General features: G+C 43.5%; 1 protein-coding gene across 5 annotated transcripts in view; it reads left to right on the top strand.

The window, feature by feature from the left end:
- The window catches only part of OGDH (oxoglutarate dehydrogenase), a 470461-nt gene that overhangs the window by 416255 nt on the left and 26788 nt on the right, over positions 1 to 27418 (top strand). For all 5 annotated transcript variants that reach the window (XM_064366720.1, XM_064366721.1, XM_064366723.1 and 2 more), the window contains 6 exons: positions 9253 to 9368; positions 14746 to 14900; positions 15377 to 15523; positions 16146 to 16236; positions 16952 to 17131; positions 21978 to 22106. In XM_064366720.1, coding sequence (XP_064222790.1) covers positions 9253 to 9368; positions 14746 to 14900; positions 15377 to 15523; positions 16146 to 16236; positions 16952 to 17131; positions 21978 to 22106 — 818 coding nt within the window. The remainder of the gene's footprint in view (positions 1 to 9252; positions 9369 to 14745; positions 14901 to 15376; positions 15524 to 16145; positions 16237 to 16951; positions 17132 to 21977; positions 22107 to 27418) is intronic.

The raw sequence follows: 27418 nt of genomic DNA, 5'->3' as shown, positions 1-27418 counted from the left end.
TAATGTCTTGAAAAGCTATAGTACATCACACTACTACACTAAATTTATAAAGTAAGATTTTAGACATCCATCACCACAAGGATTCCTCCTGTTGCTTTTTTCTGACCCCATCAACTTTTCTCCCATTCCAGCTACCACTTGTATTCCCTGGCAACCACTATTCTGTTCTCCATTTTTGTAATTTTGTCATTTTAGGAAATGTTATACATGTGGAATCACAGTATGTAAAGCTTTGAGATTGGCATTTTTCAATCAGCATAATTTTTTTAGAGATTCATGAAGGTCATCGATGTGAATCAGTAGTTTGTTCCTTTTTATTGCTGAGTAGTATTCCATGGTATGTATGTACTACAGTTCTTTTTAACCATTCACCTGTTGAAGGACCTGTTCATTGGAATGGATTATTTCCATTCTTTGGCTAATAAGGTCTTTTGCAGAGCAGCAGTTTTTAACCTTTTTTCCCCCCCTTTTCCTAGCTCAGCTTCTATCCCCAAAGTTTTTAAGCTTGATGACATCCAGTTTATCAATTTTCCTTTTATGGATTGTGCTTTTGGTATGAAGTCTAAAAACTCTTTCCTTAGCCCCAGATTCCCAAAATGTTCTCCTATGTATTTTTCTAAAGATTTTATAGTTTTGTGTTTTACATTTAAATCTATGCTTCATTTTGAGTAAATTTCTGTATAAGGTATTAAGTTTAGATCAAGATTCTTTTTTGTTCATTTTATATTTTTGTGTGTAGATGTCCAGTTGTTCTGTGCATTAGCTGAAAAGTCTGTCCTTCCTTCATTGAACTGCTTTTGTACTTTTGCCAAAAATCAGTTGGACTTTTTTGTGTGGGTCTATATCTGGATTTTCAGTTATTTTCCTTTGTGTGTCTGTTTTTCTACACACAAAGTACCACAGTGTCTTGATTATTGTAGCTACTAAAATTTATTTTTTCTTTTCAAAATTATTTTGGCTATTCACAGGCCTTTTCCTTCTCCATATAAATTTGAGGATAAGCATATCTATATCTACATATACCTTGCTGCCATTTTGATAGGAATTGGCTTAAATCTATAGATCCATTTAGGGAGAATTTACTATGTTGTTTTCCAATCCATGAACATAGTATGTCTTACATTTATATGGATCTTCAATTTTTTTAAATCAGCTTTTTGTAGTTCTCAGCATGTAAATTGTATACATGTTTTGTTATATTTACACTTAACTATTATTTTCTTTTTAATGTTGATGTCCACATATTCATTGGTAATATATAGAGTATAATTGATTTTAGTGTTTATATTGCATTCTGAGATCTTGATGAACTCACTTATTCTAGGGCTTTTTTTTTTTGTAGCTTCCTTGGGATTTTCTATATAGACAATCATGCCATCTGAAAATAGCAAGTTATTTTGTTCTTTCCAATCTATGTGCCTTTTATTTCCTTTTCTTGCCTTATTACAGTAGCTCTTAGCACTGTATTAAATAAGAGAGGTAACAGTGGACAGCCTTAATGCCCTGTTCCTGATCTTAGGGTGAAAGCATTTAGTCTTTCATCATTAAGTATAATGTTAACTGTAGATTTTTTTGTAAATGCTCTTTATCAAGCTGAGGAAGTTTCTCTGTGTTCATATTTTTTGTGATAGTTTTAATTGTAAATGTATATTCAACTTTGTCAGATATTTTTCCTGCATCAATATAATCTTGTCATTTTTATTTTATTTATTTATTTATTTATTTTTATTTTTTGAGATTGAGTCTTGCTCTGTCGCACAGGCTGGAGTGCAGTGGCATGATCTTGGCTCTGCAACCTCCGCCTCCCAGGTTCAAGTGATTTTCCCACCTCAGCCTCTCAAGTAGCTGGGGCTATCAGTGTGCACCACCATGCCCGGCTAATTTTTGTACTTTTAGTAGAGACAGGGTTTCACCATGTTGGCCAGGCTGATTTCGAACTCCTGACCTCAGGCAATCTGCTCACCTTGGCCTCCCAAAATGCTGGGATTACAGGCATGAGCCACCACACCCAGCTGATTTTTAATGTAGATTATTTAATGATAATGTAGTAGATTGTATTGATTGATTTTTTATTATTCAGCCAGCCTTTAATCAGTGGAATAAACACCATTTGATCGTGGTATATAATTCTTTTTATATGTCTCTGTATCTCTTTATATATTTTGCATCCATATTGATAAGGGATATTGGTCATTTTCTTTTTCTGTACTATCTTTGTCTGTTTTTGGTATCAGAGTAATTTTGGCTTCATAAAATGAATTGAAAAGTGTTTCTCCTATTTTCTGAAAGACATTGACTAGAATTGATATTAACTCTTCTTCAAATATTTGATAGAATTTTCCAGCAAAATTGTTTGGGTTTAGAGGTTAATTTTTCACAAGGTTTTTATTTATTAATTAGATTTCCTTATTTGTCATGGGGCTTTTCAAATTATCTGTTTCATATTGGGTGAATAATAATGGTTTGTGCTCTTCTAGAAGTGGTGTATTTCATCTAAGTTGTCAAATGTTTGTAGAGTTATTCATAATGTTCCCTTATTATCTGATAGTCATTCTTTTTTTTTCTTTTTCAACTTCAAGAAAAGGAACAGAGGCCGGGTGTGGTGGCTCACGCCTGTAATCCAAGCACTTTGGAGGCCAAGGCGGGTGGATCACCTGAGGTCAGGAGTTCAAGACCAGCCTGACCAACATGGTGAAACTCCGTCTTTAAAAAAAAAAAAAAGAAAGGAACAAAATCTTCTTGATATTTGAAGGGTCTGTATTGATATCCTGTTTCACTCCTGATATTGGTAATTTAGTGTTCTCTTTTTATTTGTCAGTCTTGTAAGAGATTTTGTCAATGTTACTGATCTTTTCAAATAACCAGTTCTTTGTTTCGTTGGTTTTTCTCTGTTGTTTTGCTGTTTTCAGTTTCATTAATTTCTGCTCTTTATTATTTCCTTACTTCCTCATACTGGCTTTTGGCTTGTTTGTTGTTTTTCCTCTTTTCTAGGGATGGGAACTTAGATTATTGATTAGAGACTTTCTCTCTTTTCTGATGTATTTACTACGGTGAATGTCTGTTTCAGTACTGGTTTAGCTCTCCAACAGTTTGATATGTTATATTTTTATTTTCTTTCAGTTGTTTTTGAGAAAAGATCTTGCTGTGTCATTCAAGCTGTAGTGCAGTGGCATGGTCACAACTCACTGCAGCCTCTAATTCCTGGGTTTAAGTTATCCTCCCACCTCAGCCTCCCAAGTTGCTGAGACTACAGATGTATGCCACCATGCCTGGCTATTTTTAAAAGTTTTTATAGAGATGGAATTTACTAGATTGCCCAGGCTGGTCATTATTGTATTCTTTGTATATCCCTTGATATTTTGTCTTTCGCCTATGGATTATTTAGAAGGGTGTTATTTAGTTTCCACGTGTTTGGAGATTTTCTTGCTATCTTTCTTATTATTCTTTCTAGTTTGATTTTATTGTGGTTGGAGGATGCATACTATATGATTTCAATTGTGCTAAATTTGTTGAGTTTTTAAAAAATGGCCCACCATATTATCTGTCTTTGCATATATTCCATGGGTACTTGAAAAGAATGCTACTGTTGAAATGCTATTGTTGGGTGGAGTATTCTCTAAATGTCTGCTACGGCCAGGCATGTGGCTTATGACTATAAACCCGGCACTTTGAGAGACTGAGATGGGAAGATCACTTGAAGCCAGGAGTTCGTTGCTTGGGCAACATAGCAAGACCCTTTCTCCACCACCACCAACAAAAAAATTAGCCAAGCATGATGGAGCATACCTGTAGTCCTAGCCACTTAGGAGGCTAAGGTGGTAGGATAATTTGAGCCCAGAGGTTTAGGCCTGCAGTAATCTATGATTGCACTACTATACTCTGGCCTGGGTAACCCTGTCTCTAAACCACACACACACACACGTCTATTAGCTCCAGTTAGTTGATGGCTATTGAGTTATATATTTTTGCCGAATTTCTGTCTAGTTTTTTAGTCAGTTATAGAAAGAGGGGTATTAAAGTCTCAGCTTATAAATGTGGGTTTGTTTCTTTCTCCTTTTAGTCCTATCAGATTTTGGGTTACATATTTCACACCTCTGTTCTTTGGTGTATACACATTTCAGATTGCTATGCCTTCTCAGTTGATTGACCCTCTAATCATGATGGAATGTCCATCTTTGTCTCTGGTAATTTTGTTTGCTCTGAAGTCACTTTATCTCATATTAATACAAGCCACTCCTACTTATATTTGATTAATGTTTACATGATACATTTTTTCCTCCTTTTATTTCAGTCTGTCTATATCACATTTCAAGTGAGTTTCTTATGGATTAGCATATAGGTGCATTTTGTTTTGTATTTATCCACTCTTCTCATAATCTCTGTCTTCTATTTAATATATTTAGGTCATTTTTTTTTTTTTTAAAGACGGGGTTTCACCATGTTGGTCAGGCTGGTCTTGAACTCCCGACCTCAGGTGATCCGCCCGCCTTGGCCTCCAAAGTGCTTGGATTACAGGTGTGAGCCGCTATGCCCAGCCGGTCATTTATATTTAATGTAATTATTGCTATGTTAGGGTTCAAGTCTGCCATTTTATATTTTATTTTTTGTTCTTCTTTTCATTGCTTTGCTTTCATTTTCCTATGCTGTGGATTTTTAAACCCACATTTAAAATTTATATTCTTAATTATATATAGTTTTTTTTTTTAGATGGAGTTTCGCTCTTTCTCTCAGGTTAGAGTGCAGTGGTGTGATCTCGGCTCACTGCAACCTCCACCTTCCAGTTTCAAACGATCCTCCTGTGTCAACCTCCTGAGTAGCTGGGATTATAGGCACCTACCACCATGCCTGGCTAATTTTTTTGTATTTTTAGTAGAAATAGGGTTTCACCATGTTGGCCAGGTTGGTCTCAAACTCCTGACCTCATGATCTGCCCGCCTCAGCCTCCCAAAGTACTGGGATTACAGGCGTGAGCCACCGCACCCGGCATGGTTTTGAGTGTATCCTTTTACATAGCATTTTTAGTAGTTGTTCTAGGTATTACTACTTTATATAGACTTAACCTATTGTAGTCTACTAGTGTCATCACTTTTCAGTATGGAAACCTTACCTCCTTTTATATCTCTTTACCCTCCCTCATTTATAATATGATTATCTTAGATATTTTCTCTACATACATTTAGAACTACATCAGCAGAGTTATAAGTTTGCTTCAACCATGAAATATAATTTAGAAGGCCCAAGAGGAGTAGAGTCTGATGTAATACCCAGATTTTTGCTTTTTGTGTTCTTTCTTCCATCTTGGTGTTCTAAGATTCCATCTTTTATTGTTTCCTTTCTGTTTAAGCTACTTCCTTTGGCCAATTTTTTCGGGCATGTCTGCTGGTGACAAACTTAGTTTTCCTTTACCTGGGAATCTCTATTTCCCCTTCATTCCTATAGGACATTTTTGGTGGATAGAAGATTCTGATTAGACAGAATCCTTTTCTTTCAGCTCTTGAAAAGTGTTTTGCCACTTCTTTCTAGCCTCCAAGGTTTCTGATGAGAAATCCTATCATTTGAATTGTTTTCCCTATAGGTAAAGTGTCACTTTACAATGGCTGCTTTTAAGATTTTTTCTTTGATTTTATTTTTTAGAAGTTTAATTATATGTTTTGGCATGGATTTCTTTGGGAATATCCTGTGGATTCACTCAGCTTCTTGAATCTTTGGGTTTTGTCTTTTACCATATTTGGGAAGTTTTTAGCTAAGTACCTTTTCAGCCACCCTCTTTGTTCTCTGCTTCTTTGATTTCATCCATATGTAAGTGAAATCTTTGATTATAATGTAACTTGTCCCCTGAGTCCCTGTTCATTTTTTATTTTCTTTCTATTCTTCCAATTGATTAATTTCTGTTGTTCTGTCTTCAAATATACTGATTCTCTGCCCCTCTATTCTGCCATTGGGCCTATCCATTGAACGTTTTTTGATTTTTTAAAAAATTTCTATTTGATACTTCTTTACATCTTTAGTTTTTGGCTGAGACATTGTATTTTGTGATTTACTTTTTAAAATTTGTCTCTGTCGTGTTCTTAGTTGTTCACTGAAATTGTTTGGGCCAGGTGTGGTGGCTCATGCCTATAATCCCAGCACTTTGGAAGACCAAGGTGGGCAGATTCCTTGAGGTCAGGAGTTCAATCAAGACCAGCCTGACCAACATGGCAAAACCCCATCTCTATTAAAAATACAAAAACTAGGCTGGGTATGGTGGCTCACACCTTTATTCCCAGCACTTTGGGAGGCCAAGGCAGGCGGATCATTTGAGGTCAGGAGTTTGAGACCAGCCTGTCCAACATGGTGAAACCCTATCTCTACTGAAAATACAAAAATTAGCTGGGCATGGTGGCGCATGCCTGTAGTCCTAGCTACTCTACTCAGAAAGCTGAGGCAGGAGAATTGCTTGAGCCCGGGAGGCGGAGGTTGCAGTGAGCTGAGATCATGCCACTGCACTCCAGCCTGGGCAGCAGAGTGAAAGAAAAAAAAAAAAAGAAATTGTTTAATGATGACTGTTCAAATTGTAGGTGATTATAACATCTTGGTCATCATGGTGTTGACGTCTATTGCCTGTCTTTTCTCATTCACTATGAGATATTCCTGGTTCTTGTTATGAATTATATTTTATTGTTCCCAGGACATTTTGGGTATTGTGAGAGTCAGGATCTTATTTAAATCTTCTGTTATAGCAGACCTTTTGTAGACATTGTTCTGGTGAGGGAAAGGGAGGGCACCACCTTGTTATTGCTGGCAGAGATGGAAGTCCTTTTCTCACTCAGGTGTCTACTATTACTGGGATTAGGGGAAGGGACTGATGCATTACCTTCCAGAGAGGAGGACATTTTGGATTCCCTCTTGGGCCTTTGCTGAAACCTCTGAGATGGGGTTGGATGCTAGGGCTCATTACAGCCTGGTGAGGGTGAGGGTGGGGCCACAGTGTTTTCTCTGGTATTTGGCTGTAGTAGAGCAGTTTTTGTCTTTTTTTAATCTTGATAGGCTACCTCTTTCCTGGTCTTTTGGTAGAGAGCAGCTTTTGTCAGGCTTATCAAACACACCTCTTAAAGTTTTGAGGTTGCTGATTCTTCTGCTCCAAGTCTGCAGTGTTTGAAGCAAAAAAAGAAACCCAGGGAACTCCTTGCTTTGTTTGGCCTTGAGACTTCCCTAGCTGGTCTGCCTTATTCTCTCCACCTTTCAGAGTTGTCTTATGACTGTTTTGCATATAATGTCTAGGATTTTTAGTTGTACTTATTGGGGGAATAGGGAAGAATATGTCTATTCCACTTTCACAAAGCACTCATCTATAGATTTAATTTCTCAAACAGCTAAAGAACTAAAAGTGTAACAGCCATTCTGAGGCTCAGCAGTGCAGCCCAATGATAGAAGTGAAGGACCATCACATGGTGAGGTCAAGGAATATCTGTAGGCCCCTGCTTCATAGGGTCTTCATGCTGAAAGATTGCAGCCAATACACAGTCCTCATCTAGGAGCATACACTGGACTGATTCGTTTCACCATCAAAATATTTTCCCAACAAAATATGCACTGTTATTCTGGTTCTTGATTAGCTGCACCTGGCCTGAGATTTTAAGTCAGGAAAAATTTCTCAAAGATGATTCTGTTTTTCTCCATAAATACTACAGGGCAATTGCCCAAAAGCCAGGCCATAAATGGCAAGAGCCATGTGCTTCACCTAGGCCCAAGTGGTTGCTGTGCCCTCAGTGTTGACAGACTATAATAGGAGGGAATGGGTAGGCAGGCTTAACTAAGCCACTACTCCTGTCACCACCCTCCAGGTTAAAAAAAAAAAAAAAGCCAGATTTGTTTTGTTTTAATAAAACAAACAGGGCTTGGAAAATGTAGAGTTTGCTTTTAAGACTTAAAAACCAAGCCAAAACAAACCTCTCCTAAAGCTAAAGCATTAGATAGATAAAGGCTGTAGTTCCCAAACCGTGCTTGAATCAGAATCACCTTGGGAGATTCGTGGCCCCACCCTAAGACTCACTGAGTCAGTACCAGGGTTGGATCCTAGAAACAAGCCTTTTTATAAATCTCCAAAGAGATCCAAATACACAGTTGTTAATTGTCCACCACGCTTATGTCTCCCAGTGGCTCCTTGTAGTCTTAATTTGGCCAGGAAACAATGAGAATATTTCATCAGGTCTAGTCAGATGTAGGAGACTTTGCAGAATACCAGTTCACTTTGCATTCCTGGAGCCTGAGATAATGCTGGTAAAAGGTATTCAAGTGCTAGTGACTCCTGAACTGTGCTTTTTGCCCTACTCTAGCTGATAAATTATGTCAGGATAGGTGCCAAACTGGATAAAGGAATATATGGTGTCATTTGACAGTCTTCCCCTTTGATACAGCAAGATGAAACAAGCATAATGCCAGAGAAAGAGCTCTTCCAGCATTACTCTTTCTCAGATTGAGACACACTTCCAGGTGGGGTGGTGTCTTCCCCACAGTGCTTCAGCGAATATTAGTGCTTACTCAGTTGGTTCCCACTGGAGTCAGGAGAAGGGAGGGTTGCACCTGTGACTGCTGAGTACTGCCTGCAGAACGGGCTCAGAACTCGAATTCGGGAATTTCAGAAGAGGATTGTCCTTAATCCAAGGGCAGGGGCTGTTTGCCCGCTGCTCTGCTGCCCTATGTTGCACCCCTGCCTGGAGCTCCCACAGACCAATTGACTTCTGGTGACTATTTCTCCCTCACTTCTTAGTCCCCCTCCCTCAGCTTTTTGACATTCACCACATACATATACTATTGTCATGTAATACACCTATGATCTGTTCTTCTGTATCAATTCTTCATTTTCTACTTTAATTCCTCCTTAACTATTTTATTGATTTTTGATTGACTAACCCAGTGCCTTTTCATGGACCTGTCTTCCCACCTTCAAAATTGGTTCTTTGGGAGCTTGAAATAAATTTGTCTCTAAATTGTGAATAATTGGTGTACTTAACTACCACGTGCATAATACGAATTTTATTGTGGCTTACCTATGATACTCTAATATCTTCAGCTTCTATTTATTGCTAAAGTTTGTGTTTCTGGCTGTAAAATACTGCTTATTTTTGCATATTTCAGGAGCTTTTTATGTGATTTTTTTTTTCTCTTTTTGCTCCCCTGGGGAGTTCCTTCCCCTTTCCATAAACTGTGGTCCCTGCATGGCTGTGCCCTGTCCCTCCTCATCTGGCTTGTCCTGCCCACATCACCCTGCAGGGTTCTACGGCCTGGACGAGTCTGACCTCGACAAGGTCTTCCACTTGCCCACCACCACTTTCATCGGGGGGCAGGAGTCAGCGCTTCCTCTGCGGGAGATCATCCGTCGGCTGGAGGTAAGAACAATTTCTGGAAAAGTCTAATGGACTTGTTAAGAACTTGTATTGGCAGGATGGCTTTGAGACTAGTTGTATTTTTTTTTTCTTTGTCTTGTCTTTTTATTTTACTTCTTCTCTGAGACAGGGTTACTGTCACCCTGGCTAGAGTGCAGTGACACAGTTCGGTCACTGCAGCCTCAACCTCCTAGTCTCAAATCATCCTCCCACCCCAACCTCTCGCAGCTGGGACTACTGGTGCACACCACCATGCCCGGCTAATCTATTTTTTTATTTTTTATTGTAGAGATGAGGTCTTGCTGTGTTCCCCAGGCTGGTCTCAAACTCCTGGGCTCAAGTCATCCTCCCACCTCAGCCTCTCGAAGTGCTGGGATTACAGGCATAAACCAGCCCTGTCTTTTAAAAAGACTTCTGTTGTCGTTGTTGCCATTTTGTAGATAGAAACCAGTGGTTTTGTGATCAGCCGTAGAGAAGGGGAGTAAACTCTGCTTTCAGATCCCTCTAGGAGTTTATTACAGATGGTGGGAGAGTTGCCTCAACCCTGAGGGACAGGCCTCAAGTCAGGGGTGGCTTCTGGCACAGCTGAGTGCCAGGGCTGCTGGGTGGTGGCCACTCTCCTTCTTCCCTCCCTGTTCCTCTCATCCTTCTGTTTTGTTTCATTTTTTTTCCTTCTCTCTGAAGTCTGTTAGTACTAAGCCTGCCAGGGAATTCTTTCATGTACACACATTGTAGACAGTGGCTAAGAGTCATGGCTCTGCTTTTAAGCCAACTGTGTCTAGTTCCTCCATCCTGGGCAAGTCATAGCCTCCCTCAGTACAGGGTGACTTCCATGCCCATTGCAGAGGGGAGAATGGATTTGATGAGAGGTGCATGCCAAGAGTTGGCTATTACTGTTACTTAATGGTGTTCCTGGTGTTAGAGTTGATGGATCGAGGTTACAATAGACCGAGGAGATACCTTGAAATGGGGCCCTTCAGAATTGAGTATATAGATCACCTGGAGTCCTGCCTATCATACAGAGTCTGAATCTTGACATCCCTAACTAACCCAGGTTGAACCACACTGGTCATCAGGGCTCTCTGAGGCTGTTCCTCTCATGACTGGACATTAGAACTACCCAAAGAGTGTGCAGAACTCATACCCAGGCCATAGCCCAGGTCCCCTACGTCAGAATCCCCCTAGCACCCCAGGGATTAACCCTTGCTGCAGCAAGTGAATTTTAATTTAAAATCCTCTTGTCAGTGGTTCCACAGTTGGCTGCACAGTGACTTAAAATGATCTCAGTGTCTTGTGCTGGCATTTTCTGTAGTTTGTGGTGAGCATCCTGAAGTATTGTCAGCATCTCAGCTTGGAGCTGCTTCACTGCTTGCCTTCCTCACTTGCAGGGAAGAAAGGAGTGGAAACCAGACCTATGTGCCGGCATCAGAAGGTTGTTAGCTAATGGGATATAGTGGGCACCAGGAGGGAGTGATAAGGGTTAATCCAAGGAGAATGAACTTTGTGTCCTTCCTGTCACCTTTATCTGCACCCATATCATCACACTGACCATAGTCTCTAGTTCTGCCTACTAGCCACGTGTTAACTATTGAGCACTTGAAATGTACAAAATATTTGACTTCTAAATGTTGAAAAGATAATGTTTGATATATTGGGTCAAATAAAATAGGAAAATTTCATGTGGGTCTGCTAGAAAAACAAATTACATATGTGGCTCACATTATATTTCTATTGAATGTTGCCAATCTATAGAAGTTTTTCTGTTGCCTGGATCCCCCACAAATGGCACCCCATATAGCCTCTCCAAGTGGCCCTGCCCCCAAATTATTTCACTGTTTGTGTGTTCCACTCAGTTCTCTCAGTGTATTTCCTGATACAGCAGCCATCTGGTGAGTGTAGTCTGCACTGAAAGCAGACTCAGCATTAGTACCTTTTACCTCAGAGGGGTCCCCTGTGGGGAGCCCGGCAGCAAGCAGCTCAGCCTTTTTTTTTAGACCTTGTCTCACTCTCTGTTGCCCAGGCTGGAGTGCAGTGACACAATCACAGCTCACTGCAGTCTCAACCTCCTGGGATTAAGCAATCCCCCACCTCAGCCTCCCGAGTAGCTGGAACCATAGGAGCGCACTACCACACCTGGCTAATTTTTCTATTTTTTGTAGAGACGAGATCTCACCATGTTGCCCAGGCTGGTCTTGAACTCCTGGACTCAAGTGATCCTCTTGCCTCGGCCTCCCAAAGTGCTGGAATTACAGGCATGAGCCCCTATGCCTGCCCCCAGCAGCTTATTCTTAAACATGCTCTCACAATGGAAAGTTTCCGTGGGATCACCATCTCCATAGCATGCCATGGTGTCACCTCTCGGGGGCCTCTTCAGTACCTTCCTTCTCAGAGAGCAGAACAAGGGGTAGAGGCATTGATGTCCCTATGGCCAACTTCTTCTCTGAATCTTGAATCCCAGGTAGTTCTGATTTCATCATACGAAGGGGTAGAGGGCCTGAAGCATGTTGAAGGGCTGTCTCCCTTTCAGTCCAGTTGATGCCAGAGCCCTGGAGTTGGCTCTCGTTGTCTGGGACAGTTGGACCTGTGCCATAGGAGTCTAAGGCCATACACCCTCCTGGCCCCAGAGTGGCCCCAACTTAGAAAACTCCATTTTCACAACAGTTTACAGACATTTGCATAAACTACTCATCACCCTGCCTGATGGTGATGCTTTACTTACATTTAATATGTGTGTATGTTAGATTGGTGGTATAATCAGACAGATCTAAGTTATTGATCACGTGATGTGGTGGTCAATTTGTAGCTTTTTTAAAAATTAGAGGAGATTCAACTTCTTGGCTTCCTAAAATTTGTCTCATTAGAGGGAAAAGCAAAGAATCAGCCCCTGAAACTTGCTGCCCTTTTCTCCTGGAGACAGAGCCAAGAACAAAGAAAATGCAACATGATCTTGTGGCCCAGTAACTACATCTCCAAGTTAATTACTAAAGTAATACTGATGTTGGAGAGATACAGATTTCTAAGAGTTTTTAACCCAATAGTTTCTTTTGTTCAATCATGGAAATTCTGCCGCTGTCAGGTGTAAAAGGGAGAGGAAAGGCATGGGCAGAGCCTGGGTGTAGCACAGTTCTACCAGCTGTGTAATTGGAGACAGCAGTACTGATGAAGGGAAGAGTTCTTCCCTCACAGCACCCTTCATCCGTTGGCATTTGGGGTCGGGATGATGAGAAGTGGGCAGATAGCCAGTTGCTGGGTTTGCAACACAAGCATGGACCCCATCCAAAGAGGGTGGGTCCTCTTTGAAGGTCCTCATTAACAGCCACTTTGGGGCTGACCATGTCTTCTTGAATGGGTTTCTGCAGAAATGTAGTTTCTTCTCCTTTTCAGTAGATTGGGCACTGTGGATCCCCAAGTGTCTGTAAAGGTGACATGGGACAGTGGACTGATGTCAACTCTGAAGTTAGGGATTGAGGGGCCCACTACACCCTCTTCTTGGTTTTTTTGTGCCTCTAATTTAGAAGTTTATCTTAGTTTTATCTTAGATGTGATTAGAAAATATGGTTTGGGATTGTCTTAGTCCATTTTGTATTGCTATAAAGGACTACCTGAGGTTGGATAATTTATAGTTTATAAAGAAAAAGGGTTTATTTGGCTCACAGTCTAATTGGGCATCTGCATTTGGTGACGGCCTCAGGCTACTTCCACTCCCAGCGGAAGGCAAAGGGGAGCCTGCTTGTGCAGAGGTCACGTGGTGGGAGGGGAAGCAAGAGAGTGAACCGGGAGGTGCCAGGCTCTTTTTAGCAGCCAGCTCTCCTAGGAACTAATAGAGCAAAAACTTACTCACCTCTGAAGGAGGGCTTTAATCTATTCATGAGGGATCCACCCCAGAACCAAAACATCTTCCATGTGGGCCCACTTCCAATATTGGGGATCAAATTTCAGCATGAGGTTTGTGGAGGAAGAAACGGGTTAATAAAAATACCTTAACTACTAGGGTCTTTTCCAACAGCACTTTCTCTTCTAGTTTCTAGGCAAGATTGTTCTTTTGTTGACTTAGATAATGACTAGAGTGTTGTGTTTGGCTATAATTTTGAATTCAGGCAAAGTTTGCTTTGTTTCATGATCACGGAGCATGTATGCAGGGATAGCCCACCCTCTGCAAAGCACAGGGCTGGTCTCAGATTCAGCACATCTTTTAACTGCTCATGCCAGCTGGTCTCATTGTCTGTTGTGAAAACCAAATGGGGTCGTAAATGAGAGCTGCTGAGCAGGACCTGACACTGTGAGTACGCTGGCAGCAGTGGCTGCTATAAAGATAGTTAGACGTGACTTTGGGGGTCTGCAAAGTGTCTGTTGGCCCACATCAGGGCCTGTCGCCTTTTTACTCCATGCTGACTTGCAGGTTGCTTTCAGCCTTTCATTCTGGTCCTCTAGGGCAGCTGTGCAGGTTGAGCTGTGGGCCTCTACAGGAGCACCAGGCTGAGGGTAGCCTGAGATGGATTTTTTTTTTTTTTTTTTTTTTTTTGGCAGCCTTTCCTCCTCTCCCGAGGTGGATTTCTAAGAGCCCAGTGCCTCCTCTCGCTCCTGGCACCTCTCTTCCTGGCTTCCTCCCTTCTGAGCTCTGCAGATCGGGGTGCTGCTTCCTCGCCTGAGCTGTGGGGTATGAACGTGGTGCAGGACGTCTTAATCTGCTCAGGATCCTGACTTTTGTCTTATGGGCAATCTTGCTTCCTGAGGCAGAAGGATCATTTGAGCCCAGGAGTTCAAGACCAGCCTGGGCATCATAGTGAGACCTCATCTATCCAAAACATGAGGCAGAAGGATCACTTGAGTGCAAGAGGTTGAGGCTGCAATGGGCCCGGATAGCACTGCTGCAATGGGCCCGGATAGCGCTACTGCACTCCTGCCTCAGTGACAGAGAGAGACCCTCCCTCAAACAAACAAACAAAAAAGAGACTGCAAATCTTAAACAGCCATTGAGCCTATGAGAGCATATGGGCATTTCCTTTCATGGGTGCTGGCACAGGTCTGACCTTGATGACAGTCTGTCTTCCCTGGGGAAGAACCCAGTTCCACAACTGTTGCGGTCTGTGCTTCTTGCCACAAAGGTACCAGAGTAGAACTGGGGTTGTTCCTTGGCCTGGCCCTTGGAGGGCTAGGAGGTTCTTTTTGTGCAAGTGACCCAGGTCCCTGAAGGAAGCGCTTCAAGAGGACCTGTGCCTGGTACCCACTCCATCTCACCCTCTGTCATACCTGACTGGGGTACGTTTCAGAACAAGCCTCCTGCTCCTCCCCACCTTCTGGCTGAATGGGCAGTTGGTACTCTTGATTCAGCCAGGCCTGGTTAGAAACTCCCTTGCCTGTGTGTTTCTGTGTGGAATAGATGGCCTACTGCCAGCACATTGGGGTGGAGTTCATGTTCATCAATGACCTGGAACAGTGCCAGTGGATCCGGCAGAAGTTTGAGACCCCTGGAATCATGCAGTTCACAAATGAGGAGAAGCGGACCCTGCTGGCCAGGCTTGTGCGGTCCACCAGGTATGGGTCTGGCCCTGGGCCATGGGGCACACATCCCCAGGGAGGCAGCAGCCCTGTGTGTGTTGTTTGGGCCTGTGCGCAGCCTGTTGGCCGAGGTGAGAGGGGGTTTGGGGAGGTATGGGCAAAGCTGCAGCTGCACATGTATGAAGAGACTCCAGGCAAGTAGAGTCAGCCGTCAGAGCAACCTCCGTCTCCTGAGTTCAAGTGATTCTCTTGCCTCAGCCTCACAGTAGCAGGATTACAGGCACATGCCACTGTGGCCGGCTAATTTTTATATGTTTAAGTAGAGATCAGGTTTCTCCATGTTGGCCAGGCTGGTCTTGAATTCCTGACCTCAGGTGATCTGTCCACCTTGGCCTCCCAAAGTGCTGGGATTACTCCCAAAGTACAGTGAGCCACTGTGCCTGGCCCAGAGCCCCCTCTTTTTGGTCAGGAAGAGTGCATTGTCCTTCAAGGTGACTTGGTTCCATGTCCAGGTTTGAGGAGTTCCTACAGCGGAAGTGGTCCTCTGAGAAGCGCTTTGGTCTAGAAGGCTGCGAGGTGCTGATTCCTGCCCTCAAGACCATCATCGACAAGTCGAGTGAGAACGGTGTGGACTACGTGATCATGGGCATGCCACACAGGTACGGCTGAGGGCGTGCCCCACCTGCTTTCTCACCATCCCTGCGGGGTGTGTAGGAGGCACCAGGTAAAGGCACTGAGAGAACAGCTATTTCCTTCTCAAGTGCCAGCTGTGAGCCTGGGCTCATCTGATACCTGCGGGTGTCTTGTTTTGCAGGGGATTCTCACATTCCCTACCTCTGGAAGACTGCAAAGTCACCGTCACAGCCAGAACCACGTGTAGTTTCAGACTGGCATTTGGCCTTACATTACATGTTTATGAAAGTTAAACCCAAGTTCCCTTGTTGAGGGTTAAGGTGGAGGAAAGGCTGCTTCCTGACATTGGAGGGGAGGCCAAGACTTCGAAAATCGGAGATGGTGTGGGGAGGGAGGAGAGTAAGGAAGCCCCAGGCCCATGGCATTTCCACATCTTCTGCCTTTCTGTTGCCCACTGTGGCCTTGATTGTCCAGCAGGGAAAGGCTCAGTGCCCACATTAGCTCCAGTTCACAGCTATTCTTGGGCTGCAAACCGAGGAGGTACTGTGTCCTGGAGGAGGGAGAGAGGGTGGGGATTGTAACAGCCTCCCCGCCATCTGGAAGCTGTGACCTCAGGCTCTGCTCACTCTACTCGCCCATACGTTTCAGAGGGCGGCTTAACGTGCTTGCAAATGTCATCAGGAAGGAGCTGGAACAGATCTTCTGTCAATTTGATTCGAAGCTGGAGGCAGCTGATGAGGTGAGGCACCTGCATAGAGACATATCCAGCAGAGCCCCAACTTACACGAGACCCCCAGCTCCACTTTTTTCTCAGAATGACTTATGAGGGGTTGTTTCTTCTGTACCATTGTAGTTTGCCTTCCTTGTTGGAAGAATTTTAGTGTTGGAACAAAGGAGGGGGCCACTGGTCCACCTCCTGGTCGGAGGTCTGGCAGCCCCACGCTGAGTGCAGGGGTGTATCACCTCTGGCTGAGGGACCTTCTCCCTGTGCCCTGGGTGGGAATGATTCTGGGAAAAGGCCTCCATATTCTTCTACATTGGGTTCCTGGGGTTAGAAATCCCATATAAGGCTAGGCACAGTGACTCACGCCTGTAATCCCAGCACTTTGGGAGGCTGAGGCAGGCAGATCACCTAAGATTGGGAGTTCCAGACCAACCTGACCAACATGGAGAAACCGTGTCTCTACTGAAAACACAAAATTAGTTGGCGTGGTGGCGCATGCCTGTAATCCCAACTACTTGGGAGGCTGAGGTAGGAGAATTGCTTGAACCTGGGAGGCAGAGGTTGCGGTGAACCAAGATCGCACCATTGCACTCTACCTCTACCTAGGCAACAAGAGTGAAACTCTGTCTCAAAAATATATATATATATTTTTTAAATCCCATATAAAACGACTCTTTGGAGACTGAGTATCTCTTTGGCCAGGGTGCAAATTCACTGTTTACTCCATCAGGGCTCTGGAGATGTGAAGTACCACCTGGGCATGTATCACCGCAGGATCAACCGTGTGACCGACAGGAACATTACCCTTTCCTTGGTGGCCAACCCTTCCCACCTTGAGGCCGCTGACCCCGTGGTGATGGGCAAGACCAAAGCTGAGCAGTTTTACTGTGGGGACACTGAAGGGAAAAAGGTAAGGCCCAGAGAGAGGTGTGCAAGGCAGATTGTCGAGGCCCCATGTTCTAGCATGGAGTTCTGCTCATCAACATAACCCAGAGTCCTGGGTACATCTGGACTTTAAAAAAATATTTAAAGTCAACTTTAAAAGAATAGCAATAGTAAAATCATCCTGCTTACAACGTGCCTTCTCCTGAAGTTGTAATCATCAGAACTAAGTGGGGAGTGTGCTTTTGTCTTCACCACATCTGTGAAGGAGTCAGGTTTACAGTTATTCTGAATGGACGAAGAGATGATTTCACTGAAAAGGAGGAGAGTTGGAGAGTCTCTGTAAGGAAAAAGTGTAGGTGAGCCTAAAGGAGAAATTGTAGAACTGAGACTTGTCAGGAAATTCAGGTTTGCTGTGATCAGAGGCAGGAGTTCACGGAGCTGGTAGGAGACAGACGAGGGCATAGGCTGCACATAGGTGGGGTCCTACTTCACCATCTGAGTGCTGGGGGTTGGCTCGCCAGCCTGCTTGTGTAGAAATAGTCTCAACAGATTGTAACTGTTTGCCCTTATTTAACTTCAAGATAGAATCTTGTCTAACAAATTTTATAGTTCTTATTAATGATGACTTAAATAATTAGAAAAAAATCAAATCTTTGTAAGGTCTCATATATGGGCTCTGGGAAACATACAAAGAAGACATCATCACCTTTCTCTCTAGAGCCTCCTTTTTAGAAAAAGGATCATGTGTAAGGAAGCAAATAGCACATACACAGTGTGATAGGAAACTGTGGAGTTACCCGCCAAGAGCTTTGGAAGAGGTGTGCAGGGGTGTGGGCTAGAGTTGGACCAAGGATAGAAAGCAGACCCCTTATCAGCAGAGCAGGTAGTCATCATTTTATTTGAGAAGTGGCAGGATTTAGGTAGGTGGGAAGGGAAGAATGTTTTCTGGAGATGAAAAGTTAAGAGCAGAGACACAGGGTGACTTGGGGATGCAGAGCAGGGAGGGGCCAGCCTCCTAGTTGTGCCCCTGGAAAGAGGTCAGATCTATATTAGAAGTGGAACTAATTATTAGTTTACTGGGTTCTGTAATTTTAAATACTGTAGATCTACTACTGTTACGCTTAGAGGGTTAGAGGAAGGGAAACTGCCATCATAGGTAATGGAGTCTGGGCTGGGGAAGTGATCCCCCCATTGATCAATACTCACTGTAAAGGACGAGCGTGACCCACAGGGACGCAGAGGTCATTCCATGGCTTCAAGCTCATGGGGCCAGGACAGTGTCACAGAAACTTCAACTAGATGCAAAGAGGCCTCCGCTCTGTTTGGGGAACCTGCAGCCCCTGCAGGCAGTAACAACACTGGGTGTCTGGGATGGGCTGGTCTGAGGTGAGATCGGCAGGGGGAGACCAGCACTGGGGTGACCAGTGCCTTTGATATTTCCACCCTCCTTGGCTAGGACACTCACCCAGGCATTTGGGCTGAGGATTGGAATGAGATTACCGAAAACTTTAGGTGACTCCTACATTTGTAGATTTTGGACAAAAATACATTCTAGCAGTATTCAGCTCAGAATGCTGGAAATTTCCCAAAAAGGAATTAAATAATTAGAGTAAAAGTATTAGAATATATTTTAAACTGCCACAGATGGTCATACTGATTGGTCCTTTCATGAGATGCCAGGACAGGAGAGGCTGGCTAGCCCCTGATTTGTTCATAAGTCTGCATGTAGCTGAGTCTGAATCGTCAGTCCCTTTGTTTTCCAGTCTACACAAACCGTGTTGTCACAAGTTTGCCCTTGCCCCAGTGTGGATAGTTGCCAGGCCCCCTTTCTGAGCCTCCTCGTCACCTTGCCTCAAGCCCTCACATGTCCCCAGCAGGGTCCGTGTGGGGTGTGCAGGCTCAGCTGTCTGCCTGTTCTTCTTACTCCTCTTGACACCCATAGAACATGATTTGATTTCTGCTAAATCCAGAACTCAGGGAGCTAAAGTATGTGTTATGTAACTCTCAGCATTCGTGAAAAACTACATACTTTCTATAAGTGCAGCTGAGGTCGTCCCATAACCTCGTGCATGATTGTGAAACAGACCTGATCTGGCTCAGTGCTAATATGGCCTTTGGGATCTTTGTTCATGAAAGCATTTCCTCAGTGCAGCTATGCAACCTGCCGCAAAGGGAGAATGCACTCCTGCCAGAGGTACAGCTCAGGCTGCCAGACCACAAGGAGATTCCCCTTGTGTGCTGGCTGTGATATCAGCAGCCAGTTACCACAGTCCAGTATGACATGGCCGTTGCAATACAACATCACCAAGGTGATCAAGAAAAAATACCATGACAAGAGGAAGACTAACCACAGGTGCCCTGTCAGCACAAGATGGACTGTACCAAGAAGTATCTGCAGGAAGAAGCAACACACTGTGGGGATCAGGAATACACAAAATGTCAGTGACTCAAAACCAGTGGCTTTTACACTCAAGCAGCCGTGGCATCGTGGCAAAGCTGCACACCTCCAAGGAGGCCCCTAAGCAAACCAGACCCTTACGTCTACATGCCACTATCCTAGTGAGCATCTGCCACATCCCCTAAAAGGCAGGACACCTGCAGTTCTGTTTTTTAAAATTCTAGCTTTTTTCACTGACATGCAAATCATGGGTCTTCCCTTCCTACCAAGGGTGACTCAGCACAGTGCTGAGGACCAGGGTGGTCACAAGAACTCAGGGAGGTGCAGGTCAGTAGGCCTGTAGGCTGAGGACACAGCAGGATAGAGTGTTATATATCACCTCAGCTAGCCAGTGTCCAGGTTTTTTGCCAAACACCCATCTAGATGGCATTTTGTAAAGATAAGATTAACATTTAAACCAGTAGATTTTGAGTAAAGCAGATGACGTTGCACAATGTGAGTGGGCTTCATCCAGTCAGTTCAAAGCCTTTGAGGAAAGACTGAGGTTCCCAGAAAAGAAGGAATTCTGCCTCCAGACAGTCTTCACACTTAAGCTGCAACATCAGCACTGCTGTGGGTCTCCAGCCTGCCAGCCCGCCCTACAGACTTTGCACTTGCCAGCCTGATTCCTTAAAAATCCATCATTCTCAGCCACGCATGGTGACTCATGCCTGTGATGCCAGCACTTTGGGAGGCTGAGGCAAGAGGATTGCTCAAACCCAGGAGTTCAGGACCAGCCTGAGCAACATGGTGAAACTCCGTCTCTACAGAAAAATGCCAAAATAAGCCAGGCTTGGTGGCGTGCACTTGTATTCCCTGCTACTTGGGGGGCTGAGGTGTGAAAATCACTTGAGCTTGGGAGGCAGAGGTTGCAGTGAGCTGAGATTGTGCCAGTGCACTCTAACCTGGGTGAGAGAGTGAGACCCTGCCTCAAAAAAAGAAAGGAAGAAAGAAAGAGAAAGAAACAAGAAAGAGAAAAATTCTCTCTCCCTCCTCCTCTTCACCCTATCAGTTCTGTCTCTGGAGAGTCCTGACTAAATACAAGGGTTTTGGAGAGGTGTAGGCTGTATATCCAAGGAGTAGAGGTGGTGGGCTTACATGATTATGGCACTGGGGACACCAAGCAAATCAGTAAACATATCGAAGGCAATGGGAATGGAGTGTCTTGCAGCTGTATGAGATATTTATAGGTGTGGAAGGAGGTGGCCTAGGAAAGTATTGAATTAGAATTTGTAGGTATCAATACAAACTCATAGTTTTATTACATACACACACAGAGAGAGAAATAGCCGTGTATATGTGTACATGCATATGCACATATATTTTTTAGGTCTGTGCTGAACGGGGCTAAAAATGATGATATCCTGGCAGCGATGAGCACACAAATGCTGGTCTTAAGTCCCATCCTCTACTGGAGGAACCTGACTTCTTAGAGAAACGGCTCATACCGTACAAGGCTGCACAGGGACAGTACAACATGAAGCTGCAATGCTCTGTTTTCCAGGAAGCAAGGAAGTGCTCATGAATGAAAGGGACCTGTCCCTGTTGACAGGAAGGGGAGGCAGCTGGAAGGAACTGCTCTCCACATCAACCTGAAACAGTGAGAGCAATGAAATAACTAACAATATTAATCATATAACCTGTCGAATAAAATGGGAACCGTGAGTACATATTAACACAATCAATAAACAAAGGAGAAGCAAAGGCTCTTCCTTGCAGAAAATGCCAACGAATAAATGTAGGAGTAACAGAAACTGGTATTTGCCATCCATCAACCACCCAAGGGGCTGGTTTAGGCGTGGTTGTCAATATTGCTGAGGCTGGAGTAGAGGCTTGAGGAAGAACAGGATATAAAGTTTCTTCTCACAGAATACTATCACTGTACTCATTGCCAAGGAAAACAATGATGAGTGAAAGGGAGGATGGCAGACAGCGGCCTCCCAGGTGAGCAGAGTTAACCTGACCTGATGCACTGTGTCCTTCCTAAGTGGGGACCCAAGGCCTGTCAAGGGTGGAAAGGCAGGAAGGATGAGGAGCTGCTCCAGGTTGAAGGAGAATGAGAGACCTGGCAAGCGATGCTGCTGTCCCATGTGTGGTCTGGGGCGGATGGCTGAGCTAGCGCTGCCCTTCTGGAACAGAGGGTACAGATGGTCATGTTGGAGAGTGTCCTAGCGATGCACTGGGTCTATAGCTCTCTGAGTGCTCAGAGCAGATGATGATGGCAGAATGGCAGGGTGTGTAGGTGTTGAGCAATCACACCAAGGTGCTAGCATGTTGGGGACCTGGGGTCTTGTGGACTTCCCTACTACTTTCTATGTTTGAAATTATCTCAAAATGTTATTTTTTGAAAAACAAATGATACGTTTCCTCTGTTTGCCTTGTGGACTTGGCAATCAGAACATTTTGGATTTGGGGTCTCCTTTGATATCTACAGGTCATGTCCATCCTGTTGCATGGGGATGCTGCATTTGCTGGCCAGGGCATCGTGTACGAGACCTTCCACCTCAGCGATCTGCCATCCTACACAACTCATGGCACCGTGCACGTGGTCGTTAACAACCAGGTACCTCACACCAGCCTGAGGCTTTGCTGCTCACATCAGTCTTACTTAGAATGACATCTCTGAGTTATTTAGGACATTTACTGTTTTCTGATTATAAAAATACATCTGTTATTAAACACCAGGTGCGGTGGCTCACGCCAATAATCCTAGCATTTTAGGAGGCCAAGGAAGGAGGATTGCTTCATCCCCTAAGTTTGAGACCAGTCTGGGCAATATATTGAGACCCCCTATCTCTATAAAAAAATTGAAAAATTAGCACTGGGCAGCTGGGCGTGGTGGCTCACGCCTGTAATCCCAGCACTTTGGGAGGCCAAGGTGGGTGGATCACCTGAGGTCAGGAGTTCGAGACCAGCCTGGCCAACATGGTGAAACCCTGTCTCTGCTAAAAATATGAAAATTAGCCAGGCATGATGGCAAGTGCTCATAATCCCAGCTACTCAGGAGGCTGAGACAGGAGAAATGCTTGACCTGGGAGAAGGATGTTGCAGTGAGTCGAGATTTCACCACTGCACTCCAGCCTGGGCAATAGAGCAAGACTCCACCTCAAAAAAAAAAAAAAAGGAAAAAAAAGAAACTGGGTTCCATGTACACAGCTTTATATCCACTTTTATTTACCACATATTTGCTCATATCATTACATATCCTTTTAAAATAATTTTAATGGAAATATAAGTTGTTTCATAAAATGGACTCAGGATTCTCATTTTTTATTTTCATTAATGCTGTGATGAACATTCTTGTGAGTATTTCTGCCCAGGCCTGATATGTATCACCTGTTACACCTGTTAGGTCTTCCCACTAGCCATAGCTAAGTGTTCCTCTCACCAATGCATGTGAAATTTCTGTAACAGATATTCTAGTGCCTTTTAACTCTACTAGGTACCAGGCAGAGCACAGATGTGCTCCCTATCATCACAGACCTTATAGTTTAGTGCAGGGTCAGGGGGCTCATAGACAATGCCATGAAGTGGGTATGGGAGATGTTCTGCAAGATACAGAGTTAGTCAGCAGACAATTCTCTGAGGATTTGACATTTAAATGGAAACTTCAAGGTCAGGTAGGCAAATATTGGGGAGCATCGGATCAAGTCAAGGGAGAGGTCCTAGTGTCCGAGGGAGTGGGCAAGGCCATCATAGCTCATGGTTAGTGCAAGAGAGAACTGCCATCAGCCAGCTCCTGAGGAAAGCTCAGTCCAGTTGCATTGGGAGGCCATTGGAGAGATTGATGCAAGGAAGTGACGAGATACCAGTTGGCTATAAAATGATTTGTTATAGTACAGAATGGATTAGAGGAGGACAGAGAAACAGATGGAGCTATCTCAGCAAAAAGTAGAGAGAGAAAGGGAAAATTTTAAATAAGTAAATACGGTCACTAAGTAGCAACCATTAAAGAGCTCAAAATTTAAGAGGTCAAATACTAAAAGACAGTAAGAACATTATCCAGTGTAAATATAACACACAATATGGTAAAAGCTACCACTTACTGTCTACTGTGTCCCAGATACCGAATTAGGTACTTTATGTACATTAACTTAATTTGTACGGTAGTTACCCATACAGTGAGTGGTACTATTCCCATTTTACAGAAGTGAAAAGTGAGGAGCAGAGAGATTGAATAGCTTACTAGAGGAAATGACAGAGTCAGTATTTGATCTGCTTTCTTTCAAAGAATAGTGCTAGAAGACCTGAAAAATACCAAGGGAACAGAGAAGTCTAAAAAACAACCAACCTCACTACTGAACTGAGTTTTTTTCTATTTGTTTTACTATGGTAAAATATACATAAAATTTACTATCTTAACTATTTTTAAGTGTATGGTCTGTATGGTAAATACATTCATAATATTGTGCAGCCATCACCACCATCCATCTCCACAACTGTTTCACCTCCAGCAGAAACTGTACACCCATTCAACCAGTCCCTGCCTCCCCACCCCCAGCCCCTGGCAGCCACCCACTCAACTTTCTGTCTCTGTGATTTTTGACTACTCTAAGGACCTCATATAAGTAGAATCGTAGTATTTGTCTTTTTGTGCCTGGGTTATTTCACTTGGCAGAATGTCCTCAAGGACCATGCATGTTATAGCATGTGTTAGAATTTCCTGCCTTTTTAAGGCTGAATAATATCCCACTCTATAAGTAAAATATATCACATTTTGCTTATTCATTCATCAGTGGACACTTAAGTCTTCCACATTTTACCTATTATGAATAATGCTGCTATGATGCTGTGAACATGTATGTCCATATATCTCTTTGACGCCTGCTTTTTTTCCCCCTTTGAGATGGGATCTTGCTCGGTCAACCAGGCTGAATTGCAGTGGTGTGATCATAGCTCACTGCAGCCTCCAACTCGGGCTTATGCAATCCTCCCACCTCAGCCTCCCAAATAGCTGGGATTACAGGTGTGCACCACCACACTCGGCTAATTTATTTTTAATTTTCTTGTACAGATAGGGTCTCTCTATGTTGCCCAGGCCACTCTTGAACTTTTGGACTCAAGCAATCCTCCCTCTTGGCCTCTGAAAGTGCTGGGATTACAGGCATGAGCCACTGTGCCTGAGTGAAACCCCGCGTTCAGAAGGGAAGTGGAATTGCTACATCATATGATAGTTCTATTTTTAACTTTTTGAGTAACTGCTTATTAGTTCTAATTTTCTTTTCTTTTTCTTTCTTTCTTTTTTTTTTTTGGAGGATTTTTCTGTTTGGACAGTCCTGTGGCTTCAAATAGAGAAAATTATTTTTCTTCCTTTCTAATCCATATGTATCTATGCTTTGCTTTGTTTTGTTTTGTTTTTTTCTTATTGCACTGGCTAGGACCTCAACACAATGTTGAAGTGGATAAGAGTGGCCATCCTTTCCTTGTTTCCAGTTTTTGGAGGAAAGTGTTCAGTATTTGATCATTAAGTATGATGTCAGCCGTAGATTTTTTTTTTTTTTTTTTTTTGAGACGGAGTTTCGCTCTTGTTACCCAGGCTGGAGTGCAATGGCGCGATCTCGGCTCACCGCAACCTCCGCCTCCTGGGTTCAGGCAATTCTCCTGCCTCAGCCTCCTGAGTAGCTGAGATTACAGGCACGCGCCACCATGCCCAGCTAATTTTTTTTATATTTTTAATAGAGACGGGGTTTCACCATGTTGACCAGGATGGTCTCGATCTCTTGACCTCGTGATCCACCCACCTCAGCCTCCCACAAAGTGCTGGGATTACAGGTGTGAGCCACCAAGCCCAGCCCGTGCTGTAGATTTTTTATAGATGTCCATTACCATGGCTAAGAAGTTCCCTTATGTCTATAATTCTGTGGACAGTATATATTATAATGAATGGATGCTTATTTTTGTCAGTGTTCTTCTGCATCCCTTGAGATGACCATATACTTTGCTAATGATGAAGTACATTGATTTTCAAACGTAGAATTTTTGTCTGTGTTCATGAGGGATATTGATCTTTTGTTGTAATGCCTTTGTTTGGTTTCGGTATCAGGGTAATGCTGGCCTCATGAAATGTTAAGAGAAGGTTCCTCTTCTATATTCTGAATGAGTTTCTGTAAAATTAATATTATTCCCTTCCTAAATGACTGCTAGAATCCACCACTGAAAGACTTTTGGGGGCTTACAGTTTTCTTTGTGGGAAGGTTTTTCTTTTCTTTCTTTTTCTTTTTTTTGAGATGTAGTCTTGCTCTGTCACCCAGGCTGGAGTGCAGTGGCACAATCTTGGCTCATTGCAACCTCCACTTCCCTGGTTCAGGCGATTCTCCTGCCTCAGCCTCCCAAGTAGCTGGGACTACAGGCGCCCACCACCACGCCTGGCTAATTTTTGTATTTTTAGTAGAGACGGGGTTTCATCATGTTGGCTAGGCTAGTCTCAAACTCTTGACCTCAGGTGATCTCCCCCTGCAGCCTCCCAAAGTGCTGGGATTACAGGCGTGAGCCACTGTGCCTGGACATATTTTCTTTGTATAGTTTTCAGAAGTTTGATGTATCTTGGCATGGATTTCTTTTTGTTTTTGGTTTGTTTTTTTTTTTTTTTTGAGACAGTCTTGTTTCGTCACCAGGCGCCAGGCTGGAGTGCAGTGGCGTGACCTTGGCTGACTGCAACCTCCGCCTCCCGAGTTCAAGCAGTTCTCCTGCCTCAGCCTCCCAAGCAGCTGGGACTACAGGCACGTGCCACCATGCCCAGCTAATTTTTCTATTTTTAGTAGAGACGGGGTTTCACCATGTTGGCCAGGATGGTCTCGATCTCTCGACCTCATGATCCACCTGCCTCGGCCTCCCAAAGTGCTTGGATTACAGGTGTGAACCACCGCACCCAGCCATCTTGGCATGGATTTCTTTGGGATTTCTTGTTTGGGATATACACAGGTTTTTTTAATATATATATATATTTTTTGAGATGGAGTCTAGCTCTGTCACCCAGGCTGGAGTGCAGTGTAATGATCTCAGCTCACTGCAACCTCCGCCTCCTGGGTTCAAGCGATTCTCCTGCTTTAGCCTCTTGAGTAGCTGAGACTACAGGCACTATGCCTGGCTAATTTTTGTGTTTTTAGTACAGACAAGGTTTCATCATGTTGGCCAGATTGGTCTCCAACTCCTGAGCTCAAGTGATCTGCCTACCTCAGCCTCCCAAAGTGCTAGAATTACAGGCATGAGCCACCATGCCCAGCAAAAAAAATAAATAAATAATAATAATAATTTTTTTTTTTTAATTTTTAGACAGGGTCTCACCCTGTTGCCCTGGCTGGTGTGCAGTGGCACAATCTAGACTCACTGCAGCCTCCACCTCTGAGACTGAAGTGATCCTCCTACCTTGGCCTCCTCAGTAACTGGGACTGCAGGCATGCACCATCACACCTGGCTAATTTTTGTATATTTTGTAGAGATAGGGTTTCGTCATGTTTACTGGTCTTGAACTCCTACTTCAAATGATCCGCCCTCCTCAGCCTCCCAAAGTACTTTGGATTACAGGCATGAGTCACCACACTCAGCCTGCTCAACTTTTAAAAATTATATTTTTTAACAGCTTTATTGAGATATAGTTCACGTATCATATAATTTATCCATTTAGCAAGTCTGTAATTAAGTGGGTTTTAGTATATTTATAAATATGTGCAACTATCACAGTTGATTTCAGAGCATTCATCACCTCCAGGAGAAACTTTGCATCATTTAGTTATCATACTCCTACCCCCGCATCCTCCCAAGCCCTTAGCAACTACTAATCTACTTCCTTTCTCTATAGATGTATTTATTCTGAAATGTTCATATTAAATAAATCATATAATATGTGGTCTATATCAGTTGGTAAACATTTAGATT

The sequence above is a fragment of the Aotus nancymaae genome, unplaced genomic scaffold (assembly GCF_030222135.1).
Source record: "Aotus nancymaae isolate 86718 unplaced genomic scaffold, 86718_ANA_hifiasm-v0.15.2.pri h1tg000065l, whole genome shotgun sequence".
Taxonomy (NCBI): Eukaryota; Metazoa; Chordata; class Mammalia; order Primates; family Aotidae; genus Aotus; species Aotus nancymaae.
The sequence above is the reverse complement of the archived record's forward strand: the minus strand, read 5'-3'. Positions and strand labels throughout refer to the sequence as shown.